The 25,987-nt window shown below is 37.0% G+C and overlaps 1 protein-coding gene across 2 annotated transcripts in view; it reads left to right on the plus strand.

The window, feature by feature from the left end:
- The window catches only part of Wdr44 (WD repeat domain 44), a 100,432-nt gene that overhangs the window by 25,487 nt on the left and 48,958 nt on the right, over positions 1-25,987 (plus strand). For both annotated transcript variants that reach the window (XM_059250743.1, XM_059250744.1), the window contains one exon: positions 13,268-13,301. In XM_059250743.1, coding sequence (XP_059106726.1) covers positions 13,268-13,301 — 34 coding nt within the window. The remainder of the gene's footprint in view (positions 1-13,267; positions 13,302-25,987) is intronic.

Raw genomic sequence — 25,987 nt, forward strand, 5'->3', positions numbered from 1 at the left:
AGTGAATATATCTATAATTTGTGCTATCTACCTGTTTTCCATTGTTGACTATTAGAGTGTTTTCTTTATGTTGTCCTCTTCCATTCTCCTTGGTTTTCCTGAGGGTTTCCATAGGGAATGAGCTGTGTAAATTCTCACATAGACTTAAGAGATAATGTACAGTAAAGCTGAACTTTAGAACATCCTGGGACTTTATTCTTGAATGCTCTAGGTCCCAGTTTCCTCATTCTACAATTTGTTTTTCTTCTCTGACTGTTAATGATGTTAATTGAAGAAATGATCCACATGTAGGCAAACCTGCATTCTCTTTTGTTGTTCTTGTTATGAATGTAGAGACAACCATCTTCTCATAGTTTTTGAAACTTTAGCATACTCTGTGCAACAAAACTTCTGACACTTTTCTTCAGCTTTTTTCTTTTCAACTTATCTCAGATATGTGCCCATTCCATCCTTTCAGACTCTCTTGAATATTTTTTCTTTAAAGTATTTCTCATAATGTGCTTTCAACCTCCATGAGAGGGATTCATTCAGGTCTTCTTTCAGAGATGTCTGCAGACCTCAGAAAGCAAGGCTCCTGGAATTGCAACACCCAGAAAGCCTGTCTTTATCAGTCAATAGAAGAACAATTAAGGACAATAAAGCTGATTTGGCATAATTTAATCCTGAAGCGGGAAAGCCTTAGTGATTCAGGTTTTACTACTGCGAGTAACATTGCCAACCTGAAAATCAGCTTGTTCAGTAAAGACAAAATTAGATTAGAGAACAGCAGCTTAGCTTCTAATAAAAAGGAAGAGAAGACATACCCAGAACATGCTAGGGAACTCCAGATGCTATGTGAGGAACTGTAGGCTATCTTGGATGGTTTGATTAAAAAGACAAATGAAAATAGAAAAGCTGTCTACCAAAAGAATTTGTGAACTAGAAAATTATCATTATAGAAAGGATACTAAAGGCACCCCTCTGTTTCACATGTGGCCAACAACCTATTATATGAAATCTGCCAGCTCTCTGGCATATCCTCCTCAGCATACCATTAGTGTGGAGTTGGCCCCTCACCAGACTATGACCTCATCCCGAGAGATGCCTGTCCTTGTAGCTACACCTACAGGGAAAGGGACAGCAAGCTTACAGCTAGAACACATGATTCTGGAAATAGGACCAGACCCTGTGACTCCCCAGATACAACCTAGGCTAGACACTACTTGGACAGTCCCCTAGATGGAACCTGGCATTGTGTGCCTGAGCCAGGCACTTTTCTGGTATGACCACCAGCCCTCTTAGGACCCTGGAATCACTGTACTAGTCCTTGCAGCCTCTCCAGTTTCCCTTTGTGCCTCACACCTACCTGTTGTGAAGCATCACTCCTGAGCATTGAGTGAAATAAATGAGTTCCATAGGGAAATGTTATTTCTTACGTTATTGTCATGATGATGCAATCAACAAAATCCAAACCATGTGAATTTCTACAAGATGAACAGCACAGTTTCTTTAGCACATGAATCACAAGAAATAATCATTAGCAGGAGAACCTACTGATTGGTTTAAAAAGACATCTCAGCTGATGACTCAGTGGGTAAACGATAGTGCCGTCAGCCTTAGTTCAGTCTCCAGGAGGAAAGAGAGAACCAACTCCTGCAAATTGTCCTCTGACCTCCACACAGGCACTGTGGTGTGCAAACACTCATCACTGCTCCACTAAATACATTATTTAAAAAATTGAGGCAGTCTAAGAAATCTGGATGTGAGCTATATAAATCATTAGAAATTGTTTTTTATGATGTTGTGGTTATGGTTTTTTCATAGAAAAAAATTTATTTTATTTTATTTGTTTTTTTCTTTCATTTTTCTTTATTAAGAAATTTTCTACTCACTCCACATACTATCCACAGATCCCCCCTTCTCCCTCCTCCCACTCCCCAGCCCTCTTTCCCAAGCCACCCCACATCCCCACACCCCCAAATCGAGGTCTCCCATGGGGAGTCAGCAGAGCCCAACACACTGAGCCTAGGCAGGTCCAAGCCCCTTCCTACTGCACCAAGGCTTTGCAAGGTGTTACAGGTATTGTGGTTATGTTTTAATGAGAAGTCTTTATCTTTTTTAGATGCATATTGAAATACTTAATGGATAAAAAGGAAATAGCTTCTGTCATTTGCTTCAAAATATCTGACAGAATGGAGAGAGGGGTGTTGATCTGTCATTGTTGAACATGGTCAGCATATATGGTGTAGCTTTACCCTATTCTAAATATTCTCCAAGTTTTGTGTTTTCAGTTCCAAAACTTGCTCTGATTATAATTTATATATTCTTCTATTGTATGGCTAAAATTAGAGCCCTTTTACTTGTAGATTGATATCATATTCACTCTTTAGTTTCTGGGACGCAGTCTCTGGCTTTGCCTAAGAAGTTGATGTTGTTTCTAGATAAATCAAAGCTTTAATAAATGGTTAAAGTTTCAACTTGTTGGTTACCTAACCACGTGAAACCATAAAGGGTCATATGAATTATTAAAGTAAATTGGGAGGGTAGGTGGTTTGTTGGAAACAGCAAAGAAACTATTCACACCATCCCTAGTTCTAGCTAGGCTTGGTTGGTTTGTGATGGGAATTGAACCCAGGACCTCACACACGCTTAATATGCACTCTATCATTAACTTAATAACCCAAGCCTTTTGACCTTAGCCTAAGTTCTAGGACGTCAGGGACAATGTCTATTTTGTTTCCTACTTTATACTCAATGCTTAGCAAGCACCATGCTATTTGATAAACAATAGATAGATGTTAAATGAAGTAATTTAATCTTTTTGTGTTATTTTTCTCATTTAAAAAATTAGGTAATTTTAAGCATGTTCAGTCTGTGGCTATGGACTGCATGTATCTCTTGATATCTATGAATGTGGACCAATACATATGTAGATGACAACATCATATCACAATGACAAAAGATTGAACACTTCTGGAAATGAATCGTTTGAATCTTTTCTGAAACAACCTTTTGTGCCTGATGTGTGTATGTGAATGTATACAGGGATGCTGTGGTAAGCATGTGGAGGTAAGAAGACAACACTGTGTGGAGTTGCTTCTCTCCTTCCACCTATACATGGGTCCTAGGGATTGAACTCAGGTCTTCCTTCAGGCCTGTAATGCAACTGTCTTTAACACATGAGCAGTCTCACTGGCCTTGGAAATGATTCTTATGATACCTTCAAACACTAAAAAAATTTTTGCCTCGAGACTAATTTTTAAAATCTGAGATTTTGGAATATATTGCTGTAATTCCTTTTATACTTGGTAGCATCATAGGTGGTATGCTAACTCTTAAAATTTGTATTAGTTCTTCAAGAGTTTTGTACATGATTTGATCGTATTCATCCCCTAACTCTTCTCCTTTTCTATCCACTCAACTTTTTGTCTGTTCTTTTAAACACATCAAGACCAATTTCTGATACTCGAATGCTCTTAGATGTGTGGTATTTCACTGGCGAGTGCTTGACTAATAGGGGCTGTGCTCTTAGAGAAAATGGTTTCTCTATTGCAGCAGCAGCTAACAGTTGCCAATAGCTCCATGACTAGGGGTAGGAGTTGGTGCCCTTCTCCGTGCTGGAATTTGGTATGGCTTGAGTTTGCACAGATCTTATTGTGTATGTTGCCACAACCACTGAGTTCATACGAACAGCTGTCCCACTATATTCATAAGACACGTTTCTTGTAGTCATCTACCACCTCTGGCTCTTATACTCTTCCTGACCCTTTTTGCACAGTGATCCCTGAGTCTTGATAGGAGAGGTATAGTATTCCATTTTGGCTCATCATCCTGAAGTCTTATATTCTCAGCACCTTGGTTGGTTGTGGTCTTGGTGTTAATCACCATCTACTACAAATAGAAGCTTCTTAGAGGAGGCTTGAGAGATGTATTGATCTGTGAGTATAATGATAAGTCACTAGGAATTAGTATAGTACTATACCACTTTAGCAGAATTATAGTGGTAGGTTCCTCTGGGGCCTATGACCTGTCTACATATAGGTTCTGGTCTGATAATGGGTGCCAAATATGAGTTTTACCTTGTAGAACAGGACTTAAAAATCTAATCAGAAAGTATCTTGGTTACTCCCATGTATTCATGCTGCTATGCACCAGTGGGCATGTCTTGCCAGGCCACTCATATATTGTAGTTCACAGGGTTCACAGCTGAGTAAGACTGAGAATTACTTTTCTCTTCTGGAAGCATGCACACAGTACCTAGTGAAGGCTAGCCAATAGAGGTGAAGCTTCCAGCTTATCACCACCTTGGTTTCTCCATGTTCTGTAACACAAGGACGAGGTATCTTCAGCAATACAATCTTACTGTAAAGTTCTGAATGGTAACCAAGAGCAAAGGCAATAGCCTATAATGTTTCAGGGGGACTATTGGACCTCTCTAGCCAACAGTTCAAAAGAATTAACCCATTCTTGGCACTGGGCTTTTTATTTGTTAGCCATTGTGTCTGGTATGGACATTGCTGCCCTGTTATAGTGTAGCTCCAATTTAACTCTTTGTGTGTTATGTGTATGTGTGTATTAGGAAGATTCTGTAGTAGTAATTTTCCATATGACTTTTTAAAAGTGTTTTGTGTCATTTTCCTTTCACATACTTCCTCCTCTCTCCTGTCTTGTGCTCTCCTACCCCAATTTAAACTTTTTCCATTCCATTATCACATTTTAACTTTTTAAACCAGTGCATTCTATCTCCCCTCATATGAAACCCCCTCCCCATGATTCCTTAGTAATTTCCTTACTTCTATGATCATTCCAATTGAAACATAAATACCTGAAGGTTCAAATCTAGCATTCACAGATGAGAGAAAACATGGCATTTATCTTTCTGGATCTGGATTACCTCTCTCAGAATGATTGTTTCTAGTTCCATTCATTTACCTGTGAATGTCATAATTTCATCTTTCTTTATAACTGAATAATATTCCATTGTGTAAATGTACCACATTTACATTATCTATTCATCAGCTTATGGACATCTAGACTGTTTCCATGTTGTGATTAGAGCAGCAATGAATGTGAATGACCTGGTATCTCTAGAGTAGGCTATGGAGTCCTTTGGGTATATACCCAGGAGTGGTATAGTTGGATCATGTGGTAGGTCTATTTTTAGTTTTTTGAGGAACTTCCATACTGATTTCCACAGTTGCTGCTCCAGTTTGTATTTCCACGAGCAGTGAATAAGTGTTTCCCATTCCCCACTAACTATGATAGCAAAACAAATGACAGTTGTTATATCTAAATCTCTGAAACAATAACCTAGTTCTCTTATATTATATTCTTTGAGGGTGTGCTAGAGATCTAACTCAGTCTTTGTGTACACGTATAATATTTGGGAAATAATTTATTGTTATTAAAGGAAGTAAATACTGTTCTCAACACACAAGAGAGTCAGGTTTAGCAAGTTCTAAAGTCCATCTTTAAGAGAATTAGTAAAATGTTGCTTTGCTTACATGTTTGCACCTTTTACTGCAGTTTTGTTTGGTTTTACAACCTGTACAGTCTTTGAAGATCTTTTACATAAGATGCAGATATTGTCATCAAATCCAAATCCCAGAGATTAGACATCTATGCTTGGATGTAATGAACTTATTATATATATTTTCTTTGTACATTTGGAGGTTATCAGTAAATTAGGTTAGAAATTATAAGAGAAAAAATAATTTCTCCAGTATTCTACAAAACACAAGAGCAATGTGTTAAAGTTGTATAATTTTTTTAAATGACTATAATGCAGATAGTAAAATACATTCTGACTGTAGCCACCAATATGCTGCCTGCAAAAAAGAAACTCATGATCTAAATACTAAACAGATAAGAAACTAGAGAAAATATATAATGCATAATTTTATATTCAAACATAATTTTGTTATGTATAACTGTCTATACTATAAACTGTAGCTAGTGTGCAAAAATAAGTTTCTCATAGAAAAATTTATAGCTAGTATGGAGGTGCATGAGAGGCTGAGGAAGAAGTATTGCTTGAGCTCAGGACTTTGCAGATAATCTTGACAGTACACTGAGAGTCTATCTCAGAAATAAAAAGCAAGTTATAATGAATAAAAAATATTCTATATATGTTGTCAGTTGCTGAGATACTAATATGAAAATTACCTTTATATTCAAATCCTAAGTGAAAGCCACTCTACTTTTTTGCTATTTTTACATGAAAACCATGTTTTTTTCCTTTTTAGTAAAACCCAATATTTGTTTAAAGCACTTTTATTTTGAAGCTGTTTCAGAAATTGCTTTTTTCATGTTTATAGCTAAACACATTAATAGACACAGCTTTCAATATGCTGAAAAATCAAATTTTTACTGTGTGCATTGATTCAGTAACTATTTTGTATTTGACTATAAAAGCACAAATAACAACAACAGTGATATACAAATAAGATTACATTAAACTTAGAAGCTACTGAACAGGAAAAGAAACAGCTAACAGGAGGAAAATAAAGTATACACTGGGATAAAATATCTGCAAACCTTATATTTTATAAAGAGTTAATATCTATAATATATCAGAAACTCAAACAACTCAGAAGCAAGAAAACAGTTAAAAATGGGCAAGGGAACAATGACTTGGTGGTTAAGAACACTGGTTACTCTTCCAGCGGACCCTGGTTCAATCCCAGCATCCATATGATTGCTTATAATCATCTGTAACTCCAGTTCCAGGGCATCTGACACCTTCTTCTGAGGGTACCAGGTACACACTGGGTATACAGACATATGTGTAGGCAAAATACCCGTACATATGAAATCATAAAACAGTTGTTTTAAATGGACAAAGAGACATGCCTGTAATTCCAGTACTCGGGAGGTTGAAGCAGGAGGATCAGGAGTTCTAGTTCATCCTCAGCTACTAGTGAGTTTGAGGTAGCCTATTCTACCTGTGATCCTGTCTCTACACCTAAAATAAATAAACACCTGAAAAGACAGTTTTGAAAAGCAGACATGGGGATAAGTGAACAAGTATATGAACTGCTTAACATCATTTATCATAAAGGCTATGCAAAAATCATGAGATACCTGTTAGGACTGTTGTCAAAAAATAGCTAAGTGGTAAGAATTTGGTCCATTGTGAATTGTTGGTAGGGATATAAATTAGTATAACCATTACAGAAACCAGTATACAGGTTTCTCAACTAGAAATAGAACTGCCATATGAACTAGTAATTCTGCTTGTAGATATGTAGCCAAAGAACATGAAATCAGTAGTCCAAGGAATATTTGAATTCCCATGTTTACTCTGGCATTATTCATAACCAAGATACAAAAGCAAGATGAATGTTTATCAGAGGCTGAGTAGATAAAGAAAATGTGTTATGTATGCACAAGAGAATATTATTCTGTCATAAAAGAAGAACATTCTGTGATGATCAACCTAAAAGATATTGTATTAAGTCAAACAAGCCAGGCACAAAAAGTCAAAGGCTTTATGTTCTCACTTATCTATGCAATCTAAAATAAGTTGTATCTGTAGAAATAGAAAGTAGAGTGGTGGTTATTGAGTGCTGGAGAGGAAGAGCAGTATAGGAAGGCTTTTCCTAAAGGCTTAGAAGGAATAAAGTTTAAGATCTATGGTATAACAAATGATAAAAGCAAGTAATGTATATTTAAAAATTGCTGTGTTGGGTTGGGGATGTAGCTTAGTTCATAGAGTACTTTTAAAGAACGTGCAAGGTGCTGGGTTCCATCCCTAGCATCATATAAACTGGATGTTATGGTACATGCCTGTAATCCTAGCATTTAGGAGATAGAAGCAGGAGGACCAGAAGAGGTTCAAGGTCATTCTCAGCTATGTAGTGACTTCAAGGCCAGTCTGGGCTAAATGAGACCCTGTCTCCAAGTAAAATTGCTGTGAGTATAAATTTCAAATGCTTTTAGAAACAAATGGTGAATATGTAAACTGACAGTAATTATCTTGATTTAATCATATATATCAAAATGTTTCATTATTGCCAATAATTAGGAACATGATTTGTCAATTTCTTTTTTTTAGACAGTCTCATGGAAAGTTGGCCAAACAAGACCACTTCCTTTGTCCCAGATCTCTCTGAAATGTTTGTAGATGTGACATAGTGTCTTTGCTTATATACTATAATATAAAACTGTGTGTGTCACATAAAGAACATGCTTTACACATATGAACAGATGCTTATACCTTTCTTCATCGGCTTTCTAGCGTAATGTGTTCTGCCTGTACCAACATACTGTTTGCTTTTATTAGTATGTTCATAGGATGATATTGAACTTCTAATCTGGTCTGGCTCTTAGGGTGAAATGACTAAGGTTAACCTGGTAAAATTATTATAAAAATAAGTTTTGTTTGATAATTTACAGTATTATTATGATGTCTTCCTGGGAATAAATTAGAAAAATAAAGTTTGAGCTTTCGTAATATTAAAAAAACTTCCTAAAATCCCAGAAACTCTACAGATCCTTCCTAAGATCTTATAGATAGTTGATGGTGGAAGAAAGAGAATAACATTTTTGTTGACATCTAGTCCTCTATTTTTCCCTCCCATCCCTAAGCCTGACCTCAGTAGTTGTTTTTATAGACATGTGCTCTCTCTGAAATCGTGTTTTATCTTCACTTTGAAATCAGAGACTGAGTAGAAGGGCTGAGTGGTCCCAGGATACTGAAGATTAGTAGCACACTTATCGGGCAGCTACTTCTTCACTAATGACAATTCTCAGATAGAACTGAATGTAAGAAATAAGCATTTTTAAAGCCCTTGAACAATTGAAAAAGTGCCACAAAGTGCAAAATAAAATCATAAAGTCTCTTTGGCAACATCCCCAAATCCCTATTCTTCTTTGACCTTGCAATTACAGTTTTTAAAAACCTGGCTTCTCTGTTCAGCACAGATAAGAAGCAAAATTAGAAAGGCAAGAAAGCTTTTAAGCATAGGAACATGGCCAGCTGTAGGAAGTGACCACTTAAGGTGAGGAAGAAAGAAAACTCTAAAACACAGCCTAGAATCTTGGGCATGAAAGCAAATAAATTCCCCATATTTTATCACCTACAGGAGGGCATTATTATATTAAAATATTATGTTTGAGCATACTAATTAAGGAGTGATTACATATCTTTTATTTAAAGAGGTATTTCTAAGTGACAGATACTGAAACTGCAAGGCTTACTCATATATTTATATACATGAGACTTTATGTTCAAACAACTATTAAAAGACAGTGGTTAGGAAAATGCAGTAGCTGGTGCTATGCATGAGCAACAAAGTGAAAGCAGTTAATGCTGCTTCTTGAGTTGGACTAAACTTGTTTAAGGCTTTGAATTCTGACTGGCCCTTAACAGCTACAGTAACTGCCTAATTGACATGCCGTAGCCTGGGAATGAAGTAAAGAAAGATTCATATGTAAAATCTCCAGAGAAATGAAATGTTTGGATCTTCAACTTTTGCAGTATTTAAGACCTTGCCCAGAAAGGAGGCAATATACTGAAAGCCTGGAGTCAGGCTGCCTAAGGTCACATTCCAGCCCATGCATTTTAAAGATAGAATTTAAATGATTGAGTCTGATCCAAGTTAGACTTTTGTTCTGTGAAAATAATATAATTAGTAGGAGAGTTTTGATGACTAAAAAAGTTCAAGCATGCAAGCATTGTTTTGGCACATATGTGATAAATGATGGCCATTGTTTTATTATTTATAAAGCCCCTATTAGGAAAACTTGGAGTGGATATAAACCATGATGTTTGCTACTATTTGTTTGTTTGTTTGTTTATTATTTATGTTTGTGTGAATGTATGCCACATGTGTGTGAGTACCTGCAGAATCCAGAAAAGTGTATTAAGTTCCATGGAGCTTGCGTTAGAGGTAGTTTCGAGCCAGTAAGTGCTGAGAACTGAACTCAGTCTTCTATAAGAGCAGCAAGCACCCTTAACCATTGAGCAATCTCTGCAGTCCCCTGTTGGCTGCTTTTTATTCTGGAATGAATTGTTCTTTTCTCGTTTTGGCACATAACAAAGGTCATTTACAAGTTAAATGTGTTTTTTAGTTTTTACTAGGCACTGAAGTTCTATAAATAGATCAGAAATGTTTAACAAAAGAATTCTAGCCTTACATACTACCCTGATAAAAAACAGTTTCAAACTTAACACATTATAAGAAACCATGGTAGTTTGAAATACATTGTTACCCACCAAACTCTTAACAACGTTATACTTAAAATATGCTTCAAACATGAGTGGTTTTTGTTACCACATTTTTGCTTAATAATATCACTCATTGGTAAGATTTCATTTGAATCACCAGCTCAGTATACTCTGGCTTTTTTCACTCTTTTTCAATGAGCTGGAGCTTTATAGGCTGTAGAGTACCCTTTTTGTGTCCAGAAATAGTTTTTGGCTCCTCACTACTGATAGCTTCCAAAGTACCATGGAAAAATGTGGAGTAATTCAAAATTGCTAAAGAAACTACCATGCACTGTGTATGTCTTCATGCACCCTGACTTAATCCTCATATCAGTCCAAGGGAGATTTTTGCCCCCTTTTGCAGAGGACAAAACAGCACCTTTAAGAAACTGAATCATTAAATGATTTGATCACACACATGGGGTATCATTAAACAGTGTTCAAGTGAAGTTAGCCTGCTTAAAAGACTGTTTTACTATGTCCCTTGTCTTTAAAAAGGAAGTAGTTACTCTGCATAATCTGGAATAACTCCATTAATGTCAACAACTGGCCAGTAACTTAGACATTAAATCAACAGCCAGAAACCTATTACATATAAGAGCTAAGAATGTCTTCCTTTCTAGGGGATGCAACCAGCTAAAGAACCTGGCCAAATTTCTCCAGGTGTAAGGATCCTGAGATGAACAGAATTTCTTCCCTTCTCTCCTTCATATGGGGTTTAGTATTTTTTTTTTTTAAACATTGCTTTTAGACCACTATTGTAGGTCTGCACTTCCCCTTCGTTGTCCTTCAGAATTCAAAGTTCATGGAGATTTGAGCTTTTTAAGGTCTTTGTTTTTCTTTGGATTGTACTTGTTTGTTTTAGACATCTATTTATATAGAATTGATCTTTATTTCTTTCTTTGGAAATTAGAATAACCTTAGTTATAACTAACATTCTATATGCAGGATTTTATTACACAGCAATATAGATTTGACTAGAGAACCAACTAATTGTCAACATGCCAAGCATATGATCCCAGAACTCAGGAGACTGAGGCAGGAAAATCTTGAGTTTGGACTATGTATCAAGTCCCTGTCTTAACAAAACAAAACCTGTTTTCTGGAAATTGTCCTTTGTTAACACAAATTTATTTTGACCAAAAACACTGTTAGTTAGATGGGTACTGTTTCTGACAGTTAATTTTGTGGTTTTTTTCTTTAGTAACCTTAAAAAAATCAAACTACAATTGTCTAATTCATCTTATCTCTAGTCCTAGCACAGAGTGGTATTCCAGAAATATTTGTTCAGTGAAGAGATTAAGTGTTCTTTGAAAGTTATTTTGTTTCCTACTAAATTTTAAGTAGATCTTGAGGATTCCTGTAACAACATACCAAATTTGGCATATAAAGAATATAGTAGTTTGGTTTTTCTTATAAATACAACTTTGAGGAAAAGTCACCCAGTCTCTTAAACTGTTTTTCTATCTGTACAAAAACACTGTGATTAAATGGTTTTGGTTTGAAGCTGCCTTTCAACCCAAAGTTGTATCATCTGTGATAATTGCATTTTATTTTTCAAAATCCAGGAATGCTATGTAGCCCTAAGGGATAATAATTAGTGGCCATAAATATGTTCTCTCAATTATGCTTTGAAGCAAATATTAAACTGTTCTTACTTGGAAAAACCAAAAAGGTCTGAAATTATGAAAATAATTGGTGAGAAATTATTTTTGAAATTATTGTATCTAGAGTCGTCTATATTTAAGGATAGAATATTTTATTAATTTATTGTTATTTTTCTTTTATTGAGAATAGATTCTATTCTTACATAATATATCCTGATTATGGCTTCCCCTACCTCTGTTCCTCTCAGTTCCTTCCCACCTCCCCTCTCATCCGTATCTACTCCCTTTCTGTCTCATTAGAAAAGAACAGCTCTGTAAGGTAAATATTAAAATATAATAAGATAAAACAAAAACTATCACATTGAAGTTGGACAGGACAAGCCAATAGAAGGAAAAGAGCGCAAGAGAAGGCACAAGAATCAGAGAGCCACTCGTTCGCAACTCAGGAATCCCATAAAAACACTAAACTGGAAGCAGTAATGTGTACACGGAGAACCTGATACAGACCTGTGCAGACTCTGTATATGCTGCTCAGTCTGTCAGTTCATAGGAGCTTTGCTCGTATTGATTTACAGGGTCATGTCTGGTGTCCTCCATCCGCTCTGGCTCTTTCTGCCTCCTCCTTTGTGGGGTTCCCTGAGTGGAGGTATTTGGTAGAGACAACCCATTTAGAGATGAGTGTTCCAGGGTTTCTCACTCTCTGTTTAATGTCTGACTGTGAGTCTCTGTATTTGTTCCCATCTACTGTAGGAGCAAGCTTCTCTGATTGTAGCTGAACAAGGCACTGACCTTTGAGTATAGCAGAATGTCATTAGGAGTTATTTTATCACTACATGTTTTTATTTTTTTAGACCTGTAGTATTTGGTTTTACCCCAGGTAAGGGTAGAGTTTTGCTCCAGTAGAAAACTGAAGTCAAAACGAAAATCATTTCTCTTTCCAAAATCAGTATGTATAATGCATATGAAAATTTTGAACCATGTTAGAAACCAAAGAAGTGCAACATAGGACAAAAATATGTACACTTGATTATCGAATTGACAAATATTGTAAATGGCACTCCTTTTCAGCGAAGGTATTAAACTGGCATTCTTAAAGTAGTGAGAGCATAAATTGGTGTGATTGTTCTGGATAGCAGGCTGAAAGCTTCCTGCAAATTTGAATTTTTTATACTTTTGACCCACAATTTCACATTTAGAACATCATTTTGAGGAAGTTTATTGTGGAGTTGCACAGTTTCTTTTGTAGAAAGCTCCATATACTATATGTATATGAAGACAGATGGTAAGTAAGCTTATTAATAATTGCTTTAGCTTTCTTCCCAGATCTTTTGTTTTCTGCATTTTGCTATATAAAAGTAAGATTTTCTAGTAACAAAATATATACCTATTTTTTAATGCAAGCTTGTCTTTATTAGTATGTAGAAGTTTTTCTTATTTCTTCTATCTAATACTTTCTTTTGTTTCTGAACAGATCTCCAGAAAAAGTTGGACTTTCATCAGTCAAGGTTAGTTGTGTTTTCTCAAAGATTTTGGTATTTGTCACCTTCTTGCTATTGTTTTTTTTAAGTTATTTTTTCCTTCAAGAACATTGTCATTATATTCTAACTTAACAATTATTTAGATAATCCATAAATACCTATGTGAATATTGTGCTATAAGGACAGGTTTAAATATAATTTTTAGATTTTCATTAATTTCTATTTGATTTATAATTTTAAAAATAAAAGAACACTATTAAAGGACCAAATATATAACTTAGTGATACAGTACTTACCTAGTATATACAAGACCTTAGGTCCAGACCTTAGTATTTTTTTGTTTTTGTTTTTGTTTTTGTTTTTCGAGACAGGGTTTCTATGTGTAGCTTTGCGCCTTTCCTGGGACTCACTTGGTAGCCCAGGCTGGCCTTGAACTCACAGAGATCCGCCTGGCTCTGCCTCCCGAGTGCTGGGATTAAAGGCGTGCGCCACCACCGCCCGGCTTCAGACCTTAGTATTTTAAAAAAGAAAAAAAAATAGAATAACCAAAACACTTGTATGCTTCTTATGGGCACATGTTTTCACACTATTAGTATAAATAAAAATTAATACTGGCCTTATTTCTAAGTGAAGAGATTTTTCTATTGTGACAGTGGCCTTTTTTGTTTTTGTCATGCTGGGGATCAAACCTGGAACCTAGCACATGCTAGGTAAGAGCTCCATCACTGAGCTATATCTTAGTCCCTAAGAGATACCCATTTTAAATACAAGAATATCATCATGAAAATGTACTTATATTAAATGCATTATATGTAAGTATTTTATATGTGTATTATATGATTTTTGTATGTATAATCTTGAACATTCTCTATATTTCAGATATATATGCATATGTATATACATATATACATACATACATATACACATGCACCTTTAATGCACATTGGATACATTATAACATTATAGTATATTTATATGGAACATTCTACAGAAGTAAAAATGAATTAATTATATATAAAGCCCAAATGAGTTTCAAACACCAGAGTGTTGATTGGAGGTACAAGGCACAGGAAAAATATGCACTGTGATTTCATTATGTTTAGTTCAAAAGCATACCAAAAAAGAATATATTGTTTAGAAATATAATCGTGAGATCTCCCTGAGTCCCTTGATTCAGTCCCCTTAATAGCCCATAAAATTGGGCATGATGGCTTGTAAGCAAGGTTTTCTGTCCCGCCAGCCAGCTCCCAATAATCACACAGAGACTAATTATTAATTATAAATGCTTGGCTGATAACTTAGGCTCGTTGCTAACTAGCTCTTACCTCTTAAATTAACACATATTTCTTATCTATGCTCTACCATGTGGTGGTACCTGTTTTCACCATAGCATGTTCATCTCCTGCTTTCTTTGCATATGGCTGGTGACCCCACCCTCTTTCTTCCCAGTGTTCTCTCAGTCTGGCTCTCCCACCTAACCTCTTCCTGCCTAGCTATTGGCCAATTGGCTCTTTATTAAACCAGTGAGATATATATATACACACACACACAGTGTACAAAAGGATTATTCCACAGCAATGGTTCATGCCTATAATACTAGCACTAGAGATGTGAAAGCAGGAGAATAAAAAGTTCAAAGTCATTGTTGTTAACATAGTGGATTTGATGCCATCTTGTTCTACATGAGGAAACATATGGTCAAACTGGAAAGAAAGCAAAGCAATGATAAACAAAATTTAGGCTGTCATTTCTCAGGTGGAGAGATTATAAAGGAAAATGAGAATAAGTGCAAGAGACTTGAAAGCTCTTTCCTTTTTCTTAAAACTGGATGCTTAAGAAAGGTTCTGTCATAATTCTTCCTTGTATTTTATAAAAATACTTTGTACTTAATATTTCCATGAAACATGTCTTAAAAGTAATACATATAAATGGTTTAAATGTCTTTAGAGCAAAAGATACATGGTAGAAACAGCCGTTCCTCCTATTCCTCATACCCTACCTCCTAGTCTGCATATCTAGAAGTGATTGCTTTTTATGCTTGTAAGTTTTCAAAGCCACTTGGCTCTAAGGTATTTATAGGTTATAATAAATAGGTCTGGAGAATCTACTTTGTGCCAGTAATTAAAGACTTTCCTTACTTGACTAAAATTAGATAGCAAATGTACATATTTAGTAAATAAATATGAGATTGGGTTTTGTTCCCTTTTTACTTTTTTTTATTTCAAAGTAGGTATGGAGTCACAGGGAACTACAAATATAGTATGAAGAGGTCCTGTGTACCCTTCAGCCAGTTTCCCCAATGGTTATAACTTAATTATAGAACAGTATCAAAACCAGGAATTTAACAGTGGTCCAGTGTGAATGTATAATCCTATATCAGTATTTTTTGTGTTTATTTCTGTATAACCACCACAACCAAGCTGCAGAACTGTGTCATCAACATCTGCCTTGTGCTACCACTTTATATTTTACATGCTACCAACACCCCACATCATCTCCAAATTTGTTTTCCATCGCTGTAATTTTGTCATTTTGAAAGATAGTCTATAAATGAAATCATGTAATATATGCCCCTTTGAAATTAGCAAAAAGCATTGAGATGGATCAGAATTGTATTTATCAGCATTGTGTTCATTTTCATTGCTTAGTATTGTACATACATGTATATGTACTGAGGCTATTGAGTATGTTTTATATATAAGTGTTATATCTACTAGTATCCTTTTTTAAAGATTTATTTTTATGTATGCATTTCTGTGTGTGTATATACTACACAGAGGCTAGAAAAGGGCATTGGATCTCGTGGAGTTTGTGTTACATACAGACAGTTGTGAGCTACCCAAATATGGGTACAAATAACTGAACTCGGGTCCTGTGGAAAAATCAGAAAGTGCTTTTCACTACCTACTTCTCTCCAGCTCCTCATCTACAAATATCTTTTTGTTGTTGTTGTTGTTGTTTTGAGACAGGGTTTGTCTGTGTAGCTCTGTGCCTTTCCTGGAACTCACTCCATAGCCCAGGCTGGCCTCGAACTCACAAAGATCCACCTGGCTCTTCCTCCGAGTGCTGTGATTAAAGGCGTGCGCCACCACCGCCCGGCACAAATATCTTAAGTGGTACAAATAAAGGTCCTGGTTTGTGGTAATTTTACAATCTCACATTATAGCTATCTGTACAAAAGGACAAAAGGTCTTGGTTTTTATAGAACAGACTAGATGCCGAGTCTTACAAGAAGGTTGGAGGAAGCAGGACAAAATGAAGCAGATATGAGAGCATTGGTACCTTCTGTAGAAGGTAGAAGTAGAAACAGAATAGAAAACATTGCAAAAAGAAGATACAGTTTGTGCTAGGGTTTGAAAACTGGGTGGTCACATGGGTAGATAGAGAACCATCAGCAAAATACTGTGTTAGGGAGCAGTATGAACTAAGGTGTGAAGGTATATGGCATTTGCTGGAAGCACTGAAAACAGTAGTTTGACATCTATAGAAGTTTCAGTGGTAGAATGCTGGAAAACTAGACTAGATTGTGATGAACCTCAGCTATCGAGCTGAGAACTCTAGCCTTTAAAAGTTTGAAGCATGATATATGAGTCACTTTGTATATATCTTCCAGTTACTCTGGCTAGTGTTTTTTTGGTTTTGTTTTTTAGTTTTTTGTTTTGGTTGGGTTTTTGAGACAGGGTTCCTCTATGTAATGGCCATGGCTGTCCTGGTAACTGGAACTCTCTTTGTAGACCATACTGGTATCAAATTCAGAGATGAGATCACCTGCCTCTGGAGTGCTGGGATAAAAGGCGTGCATCACCATGCCCAGCTCTGGCTAGTGTTTTTGTTTGTTGGGTTTTGCGGGCTTTTGTGGATTTGTTTATTACAAGGTCTCACTTTATAGCCCATGGTGGCCTTGAATTTGAGCTTATTCTGCCTCTGACAAAGACAATGGAAATAACATTGAAAGGAATAGATGGGTGGATATGATAGCCATTTAAAAATTTTTTATTTTCTCAGCAGAAAGTGAATAAAAGTCACATTTCTAACATTTTTGTAACTTTATTAAATATCTCCCTCTTTACTAATAAAAAGCAGGAGTCAAAAGAATTAATTTTTATCATTTTTATTTTTAAGATTATAATATAATTAAAATAGTTCTCCCTTTCCTCCCTCTAAACCCTCCCGTATATCCTTCCCTGTTCACCTTCACCTTTAACTTCATGACCTCTTTTTCTGAGTATCTTTTTATGTATTTACTATTTATAGCTTAATGTTCTATGTCCCAGGCTGTCCAGGAGCTTACTATGTAGCCAAGGCTGGCCTTGTACTGCCATCAACCCCCCCGCCTTAGCCTCTGAAATGCTGAGATGACAGGTATGAAACATCACCCCTGGCTCCTAGCTTATTGTTCTTTTATAGATAATAACAAATATTTCCTTGAGTATGCAGCAGTTTTGTACAAATTAATTGTGAATATGAGTTTTTACAAACTTTTGTTGGGAGTGTTTATTTTTTTTCTTCTATTGAAAATAGATTCTTGCTGGGCGGTGGTGGTGCACACCTTTAATCCCAGCATTCAGGAGGCAGTCAGGCGGATCTCTGTGAGTTCAAGGCCAGCCTGGTCTGCAAATCGAGATCAGGACAGGCACCAAAATTATACAGAAAAACCCTGTCTCGAAAAACCAATAATAATAATAATAGTAATAATAATAATAATAATAATAATAATAATAATAGCCAGGCGGTGGTGGTGCACGCCTTTAATCCCAGCGATCGGGAGGCAAAGCCAGGTGGATCTCTGTGAGTTCAAGGCCAGCCTGGTCTATAGAACAAGATCCAGGACAGGCACCAAAACTACACAGAGAAACCCTGTCTCGAAAAATCAAAACAAACAAACAAACAAACAAGATTATTTTCTCATACTATTTATCCTGATTACAGTTTCCCTTCCCTCTATTCTCCAACCCAGTTCTTCCCCACCTCCTCTCCCATCTGGAACTACTCTCTTTCTATCTCTCATTAGAAAAGATAGGCATAACAAAATAAAATGTAGTAAGATAAAACAAAAACCATCACATCAAAGTTGACACAGCAAACCAAGAGAAGGCACAACAGAGACCCACTCATTCACACACTCAGGAGTCCCATTAAAACTACTAAACTGAAAGCTGTATTATATGTACAAAGGACCTGGCACAGGCCCTGACATGCTGCTTCAGTCTCTGAGTTCATATGAGCTTTGCTCAGATGATTTAGAGGACCTGTTTTCCTGGTGTCTTCCATCCCCTCTTGCTCTTACAGTCCTTCAGCCTCTTCTTCTTCAGGGTTCCCTGAGTCCTAAGTAGAGGGATTTGATTGAGACATCCCATTTAGAACTGTGTGTTCCAAGGCCTGGCTTGCCACATAATGTATGGCTGAGGGTGTTGTGTTGTATGACTCTGTATTTGTTCCTATCTGCTGCAAGAGGAAGGTTCTCTGATGATGGATGAACAAGGCACTGATCTATGAGTATGGCAGAATATCATTAGGAGTCACTTTATCACTACTTCTTCTTTTTAAAACCAGTAGTATTTGATTTTACCCTAGGTCTGTGGGCTATCTAGTCTCTGGTTCTTGGTCACCTAAGCAGTGTCACATATGATTTCTATCTCCTGGAGTGGGCCTAAAGTCAAATCAGATGTTACTTGACCACTCCCACAGGCTTTGTGCCACCATTGCTCCAGCATATTTTACAGGCAGGGCAGCATTGTAGATCAAAGGTTTTGTGGCTGGGTTCGATTTTATGTTTCTCTTTTGGTAGCCTGCAGAGTACCTTCCCATACCAAAGACATTAGAACATGGGGGTAAAGATTCTATGTAGGCACCAACTCGACCTCTCCATATGCAGTGAGTTGTGTGGGTGTTGTCTTCAGCAAAAAGTCCTCGCTGTTTGTTTGAGAAGAGCAACCTATTGTCTTAGTAATAGCATGGTTGCTTGGGGATTTCCATGGGACCCCAAGAGATGACTAGTTGGGGCTTTGTCTCTCTCATTATTTGGAGACTTCATTAGGATTACCTTCATATGTTTTTAGGATATTTTCACTGCACTAGATTTTTCATACCACCAAATGCCCCTCAATTCTGGCTGTCTTTCCATGCATTTCTTCCCTCAGCCACATCTTCCCTCCCCCTCCCCATTTGATCCTCCTGTTCCTGTCCAGTCATCCTGAGTGAGGTGACCCAGACACGGAAAGATAAATATAGTATGTGTTCACTTATATGTGGATATTAGCCATTAAATAAATGATAACCAAGCTACAGTCTGTAGCCACAGAGAGGTTAGGTATAGAGGAAGGGATGGGAGGGCATGTGGATATTCCTGGGAGAGGAAAATAGGTCCCATGGGTGAACTGGGAGTGGGGAGCATGAGTATTAAAAGTTAAATGTTCAAGTCATATAATGAAAGATCATAAAGTACAAGCAACTCTATTAGCCAACACAAGTGGAGCATAACTTCTACATGGATGACTAAAATCTGAGTCGTGAATTGTGCCTTTTACTAAAGGATGCTTCTGATACTGTCATAGATAGGGGCTAAAGAAATGACATGATATTGGGGAAGCTGGGTCTTATTTTTATGTTTTAATAAAGAACATGCCACCCCATAAGAAGATACTAAAGACTTCTCAAGTCTAGTTAACTTGGTGATATTGTCTTGTCACATGCTTTACTTCCATTGCCTATCCTCCCAGCCTGACAGAGGTGTTATCAAGAAGGATCTAGGTCTATATATAGTTAACTACTGTGGTTTTCTTTTAGTGAAAATTATAGTCGACTTATATATACTTAGAATTTACTAAGAAACGTTCTGATTGACTTCCCTTCCCTGGATATCAGGTCTTTTGAGTGGTACCATATGACACCTTTTAACTTGTGACTTAGCAGCTTGCTACCTTTCAAGTTCAAAGTCCAAAAGAGCTTTGTTAAGCTATATAAAATAGAAATCTAATCACTGGTTAGCAGGTTTTTTTTTCAGTGTAAGAGTATTAACCTAGGATCTTTGTAAATACCAATTAAAACAAATCAAATTAGGACCTAGGAAGTTTTCATATATTTTTTAATTAGCTTAAATGAAGAAATTTTCCACTAAATTGTATTGTAAAATGCTTTTGATTTTCCAGGTAATAAACAGTTGGAGGATAATTGAATTAAATACTTAAAATTGGTAGGATTGATGGTGCCATTGTGGTAACTTTTTTTGTTGTGGTGGTGGTTGTTTTTTTTGTTTGTTTGTTTTGTTTTGTTTTTTGAGACAGGGTTTCTCTGTGTAGCTTTAGAGCATGTCCTGGAACTCACTCTGTAGACCAGATTGGCCTCGAACTCACAGAGATCCGCCTGCCTCTGCTTCCCAAGTGCTGGGATTAAAGGCGTGTGCCACCACTACCCAGTAACTATTGTGGTAACTATTCTTAAAGATGGTCTTTCAAATATTCTCCATCTTGTCCAAGTTCTCTTACTAAATAGTTTTGATTAGATCTTCTTTAGTTTAAAACTAGGCTAGAACTGAAAAGATTGCTCGGTGGTTAAGAGCACTTGTTCTTACAGAGAACACAGCTTTGATTTCCAGCATGCACATGGCAACTTACAGCTATTAGTCCTCCAGTTCCAGGGGAGCAGGAATGCACACAGTGCACATATACACATGCAGGAAAAACAATAAGCTTAAAAATAAGTAAATAAATAAATGTGTTGAAAAACAAGGAAGGCCTCTTCTCTACACAAAGAACTATAGAAAACTAAGAAATGCTGAGAGTGGAACAGTCTTCCCCAGGGAAGAGCACACCAATTGGTTATCGAATGCTGAGCCCTAAAAACATACATACATATAAGTAACATCATACAGAGTGAGCAGGTTATATTTAGGAATGCATATCTATATGCATATATGTATATAATAACAACTAATGTAAAAGAGGTCATGAATTTGAAATAGCAAGGACGAGTATATGGCTAGGTTTGAAAGGAGGGAAGGGAAGGGGAAAATGTTATATTAATCTCAAAAATAAAAGGAAAATAAACACTTTATTTTAAAAAAGCAGGCTGGACATATTGGCACCTGCTTTTAATCTCAGTGCTTGGGAGGCAGGGACAGGTGGATCTCTGTGAGTTCAATTTGAGCTTGTTCTACACAGCGAATCCCAGACCAACCAGAGCTATATAGTGAGATGCTATTTCAAAAAATAAAATTTAAATCTAGAAATCAATTAAAGAATATATGAACTTAAGTTACATATTTTAACCAAAGGAAAACCAGAATATACATTATTCAACATTCATTATTTAGCAGTGATTATTTAGTGCTAGACACTGTTTGAGATATTGGGTAAATAGCGGTAGACTCAACAAGCAATGTCCCTGTTCTTGTGGTTGTTCTGGTAGTTTGAATGTAATTGGCCCCATGAGCTCGTAGAGAGTGGCACTGTAAGGAGGTGTGACTTTGTTGGAGTGGGTATTGCCTTGTTCAAGGAAGTGTGTCACTGTGGGGGCAGGCTTTGAGGTTTCCTATGCTCAAGATACTGCCCAGTGTCTCAGGCAACTTCCTGTTGCCTTTTGATCAAGATGTAGCCAACATCATGTCTTCCTGCATGCTGCCATGCTCTCTGCCATGATGATAATGGACTGAACCTCTAAAACTGTAAGCCAGCCACAACAATGAAATGTTTTCCTTTATAAGAGTTGCCATGGCCGTGGTGTCTCTTCACAGCAATTAAAAACCCTAAGACAGTCGTTATACTCTAGTGGGATAAGAGAAAAACTAAGCAAATAACAAAACTCATTTCAGATTCTGAACAGCAAAAAGGGCTGGAGAGATTGCTCAGTTGGTTAGGAGTGCTTACTGCTCTTACAGAGAACCCAGGTGTGGTTCCCAGGACGCACATGGTGCTTCAAAACCACTTATAACTTCTATTTCAGGATCCAGCTCCTCTTAGGATCTTCATGGGCACTGCAGGCATGCAGTGCATAAATGCACTCAGACATACATGTACAAAAATTAAATAAATAAATGTGTTTTTTCATTTTTAATTTAATTTTTACTTTCATTAAAAAATTTTTCGCACAATATATCTTGATCACAGTTTCCCTTCCCCCAACTCCTTCCAGATCCTCCCTTCCTCCCAGATCCTCCCCACCTCCCTACCCCCCTAACTCTATGCACTTTCTTTCTCTCTCTTTAGAAAACAAAAAACAAACCAAAGTACAAACACACACACACAACCAAAATCCATAAAAACACAAAATTAGTAAACCATATTATACAAATAAAAGGCCAGCAAAACAAAAAAAAATGTCTGAACAAAACAATATGAAACAAAAGTCTACAAAAATACCACTGAGTTCAGTTTGTGTTGGCCATCAGCTGCTGGGCATAGAATCTGCCTTTATGGGTGGTAAATATACCCAGTGAGACTCCATTTGGAGAGAACTGATTTTTTTTGTGTGAGTAGTTGTTAATGCAATATAGCTTCTTGGGTTTGGGATGGGATGTCATGTCTACTTCCCCCCTCAGTGCTGTGCATTGTCCAGTTGGGTATCTCTATGTTAGTTAGCACCTACTACAAGAGGAAACTTTTCTAATGATGGTTGTTCAAGGCATCTGACTTGAGCCTATGCAGGCCCTCTGCTTGCTACCACAGTCTCTGTGAATCCATATGTGCTTCACTCCCATTGTGTCTGGAAGACACTATTTCCACGGAGTCGTCCATCAGCTCTGGCTCTTACAATCTTTCTGCCTCCTGTTCTGTATAGCTCCCTGAGCCCTGAGGGGAAGGGTTTGATGAAGACATCCCATTTAGGACTGAATATTCCAAAATCTTTTTCTGTCTGCACGTTGTCTAGTTGTGGGTCTCTGTGTTAGTTAGAGGAAGCTTTTCTGATGATGGCTGAGAGAGGCACTGATCTATGAGTATAACAAAATGTCATTAGGCATCATTTTATTGCTATGTTCCTTTAGCAATACAATAGTCTTTTATTTTCTCTAGGCCCATTCATGGCCACCTGAGCAATGTCAGGCATGGTTTCCATCATGTGGAGTAGGTCTTAAATCCAATTAGAGAGTTATTGGTTACTCCCATGTTTGTGCCACTACTGTACAGCATACCTTGCAGGCGAGTCACCGTTGTAGAGCACAGGATTTGTAACTGGCTACCTTTTTCCTGATAGCATGCAGAGTACCAGAAGCACTAGTCAGTAGGGATGAAGGCTCTAGTTAGGCACCAGCTCCACTTCTCTGTGTTCAGTGAGATTTGTATGTATTGCCTTCAGCAATAGGGCCTTACCATCAGTTTGTGGAGAGCAACCAGTAGCCTTGGCAATAGCCAATGTTTGGAGGCCCTTTGGGCCATTGACTCGACTATATATAGCCCATTCCTGGCATTGGTGGTTTCACTTGGTGATGAAAGATATCTAGTTGAGGCATTGTTTCAATATGGCCTTTAAGTATTAGTTGTCTCTCCCCATCTTCTCTCCCTTACCCATCTCTTACCTCCTCTTCCCTGTTTAATCCTCCTGCTCCAATCTCCCCTGTCTCTCCACTAACAGACACACACATACACATAAAATCAAATAATTGTGTTTTTTTAAAAGATGGCCAGGCAAGCCTTCTATGACAAAAATGTCACTTGAACCCTAATAGCAAGAGTTCACTGAACTATAGGTATTGGAGGTAGTGATGAGAAGTACATGAGCTATCAAGTGTGTAGAAGAGTCCACATCATGTTAAACCCTCATAGATTGTGGGAGAGTTTAAATTTTACCTCATACTTAAGATTCCGTCAGGGAAAAATGATCCTTTATCAGATTCTATAATAAAATTAATAGTATTCCCCTCCCCAAATATTGAAGAGGAATCCAAAAGAACAAATTTGAGATTGAAAATGTTTCAAAGCTGCTGTGGGATGGTCTGTATGGTAAATGTGTTGCTGATTAGTCAATAAATAAAACGCTGATTGGCCATTGGCTAGGCAGGAAGTGTAGGCGGGACAGGGAGGAGAATAAAGCTGGGAAGTGGAAGGCTGAGGCAGAGAGACACTGCCAGCCGCCATGATGAGAAACAGCGTGTGAAGATGCCGGTAAGCCACGAGCCACATGGCAAGGTATAGATTTATAGAAATGGATTAATTTAAGCTGTAAGAAAAGTTAGCAAGAAGCCTGCCACGGCCATACAGTTTGAAACCAATATAAGTCTCTGTGTTTACTTGGTTGGGTCTGAGTGGCTGTGGGGCTGGCAGGTGAGAGAGGTTTGTCCTGACTGTGGGTCAGGCAGGAAAACTCTAGCTACACAAAGCTGTAAAAAATTTCAGTAGCAAATTGACTCAATTATACTAATCAGTAGTAATCTTTGGCAAAACTTCATCATGGAATTAGTACTCATACAAATAATTCTGATACTTATATAAGTGTCATTTTAATACATATATATATATATATATATATATATATATATATATATATATATATCCTATTTGCCTTGTATTACTTGTCTGTGAAAGTTATTATAGCAGCCTTCCTCTAACAAGCTCTGTGATATATAAGAATTATGAATTGATATTCCTTATTATATCAGTAGCATTCAAATTGCTATCCTTTTATAAATGTAAAAGCAAGATTTTCAAATGTATTACACTATTATTTTACCCTAATTTTTCTAGCAAGCAATGCAGTATTCCGTGTCTACCTTTCTAACTTCCCAGATATGTGTGTGTATGAGTGTGCACATGTGTATATGTGCATGCAAATAAATGTACATGTAGATATATATGTATTTTTGATAGTTTTAATGTTTTTCATCTTTTAGTGTTTTGAGAAACTTCATTTAACTTCTCGTTTAATCTTGCCTCTTTTTATCTAAAACATGTAGAATTTAAAAATATTCTCAGAATATGCTTTTCTGTGTCATGTGATTTTTATTTTTATGTATTTATAGAACAGTATTTTGGAAAGTATTTTTAATATCTATTTATTTAGTGTGTACAGGTGTTTTGCCTGAGTGTATGTCTATGTACCACTTGTATGCCTGGTGCCAGCAGTAGCCAGAAGAGGGCATTGGATTCTCCTGAGACTGACATCACAGACTTTTGTGTTGTGAGTCACCATTTGGGTTCTAGGAATTGAACCTCTGTCCTCTGGGTGAGCAGCACAGTGCACTTAGTCACTGCGCCATCTCTCCAGTCCCAGGAAAAAATATTTTTGATCCTTAGTGTTTTCTAGCTACTAAAATATTTGTGAGTTCTTATCATCTATTCAGTGTTTTAAAAATTATTATTATTGGGGTGCACATGCATGCTAAGGCTCAACTCAGGAGATTGGAGGGCAACTTGCAGGAGTTGGTTCTTTCCTTCCACGCTGCGTGTTCCAGGGATTGAACTTAGGTCATCAGGCTTGTAAGAAGCACTTTTACCCTCTGAGTCATCTCACCAGCCCTCTATTAGTTTTTTAATGTTAAAACGGTAAGCTCAGGGGTCTGGAGAAATGGCTCAAAGTTAAGATAACTTGGTGCTCTTTCAGAAGACTCAGCTTTGCTTCCCAGCACCCATGTGGCAGCTCCTAACTATCTGCAACTCCAGTTCCAGGGGATCCAGTGCTTTCTGGCCTCTACAAGCATCCATATTGTGTACATAGATACACTCAGGCAGAATGAATACCCATACATGTAAAAATAAATCTTCTTTGCTGAAAGCTAGGCTCAA

This window comes from Peromyscus eremicus, chromosome X (genome assembly GCF_949786415.1).
Source record: "Peromyscus eremicus chromosome X, PerEre_H2_v1, whole genome shotgun sequence".
Lineage (NCBI taxonomy): Eukaryota > Metazoa > Chordata > Mammalia > Rodentia > Cricetidae > Peromyscus > Peromyscus eremicus.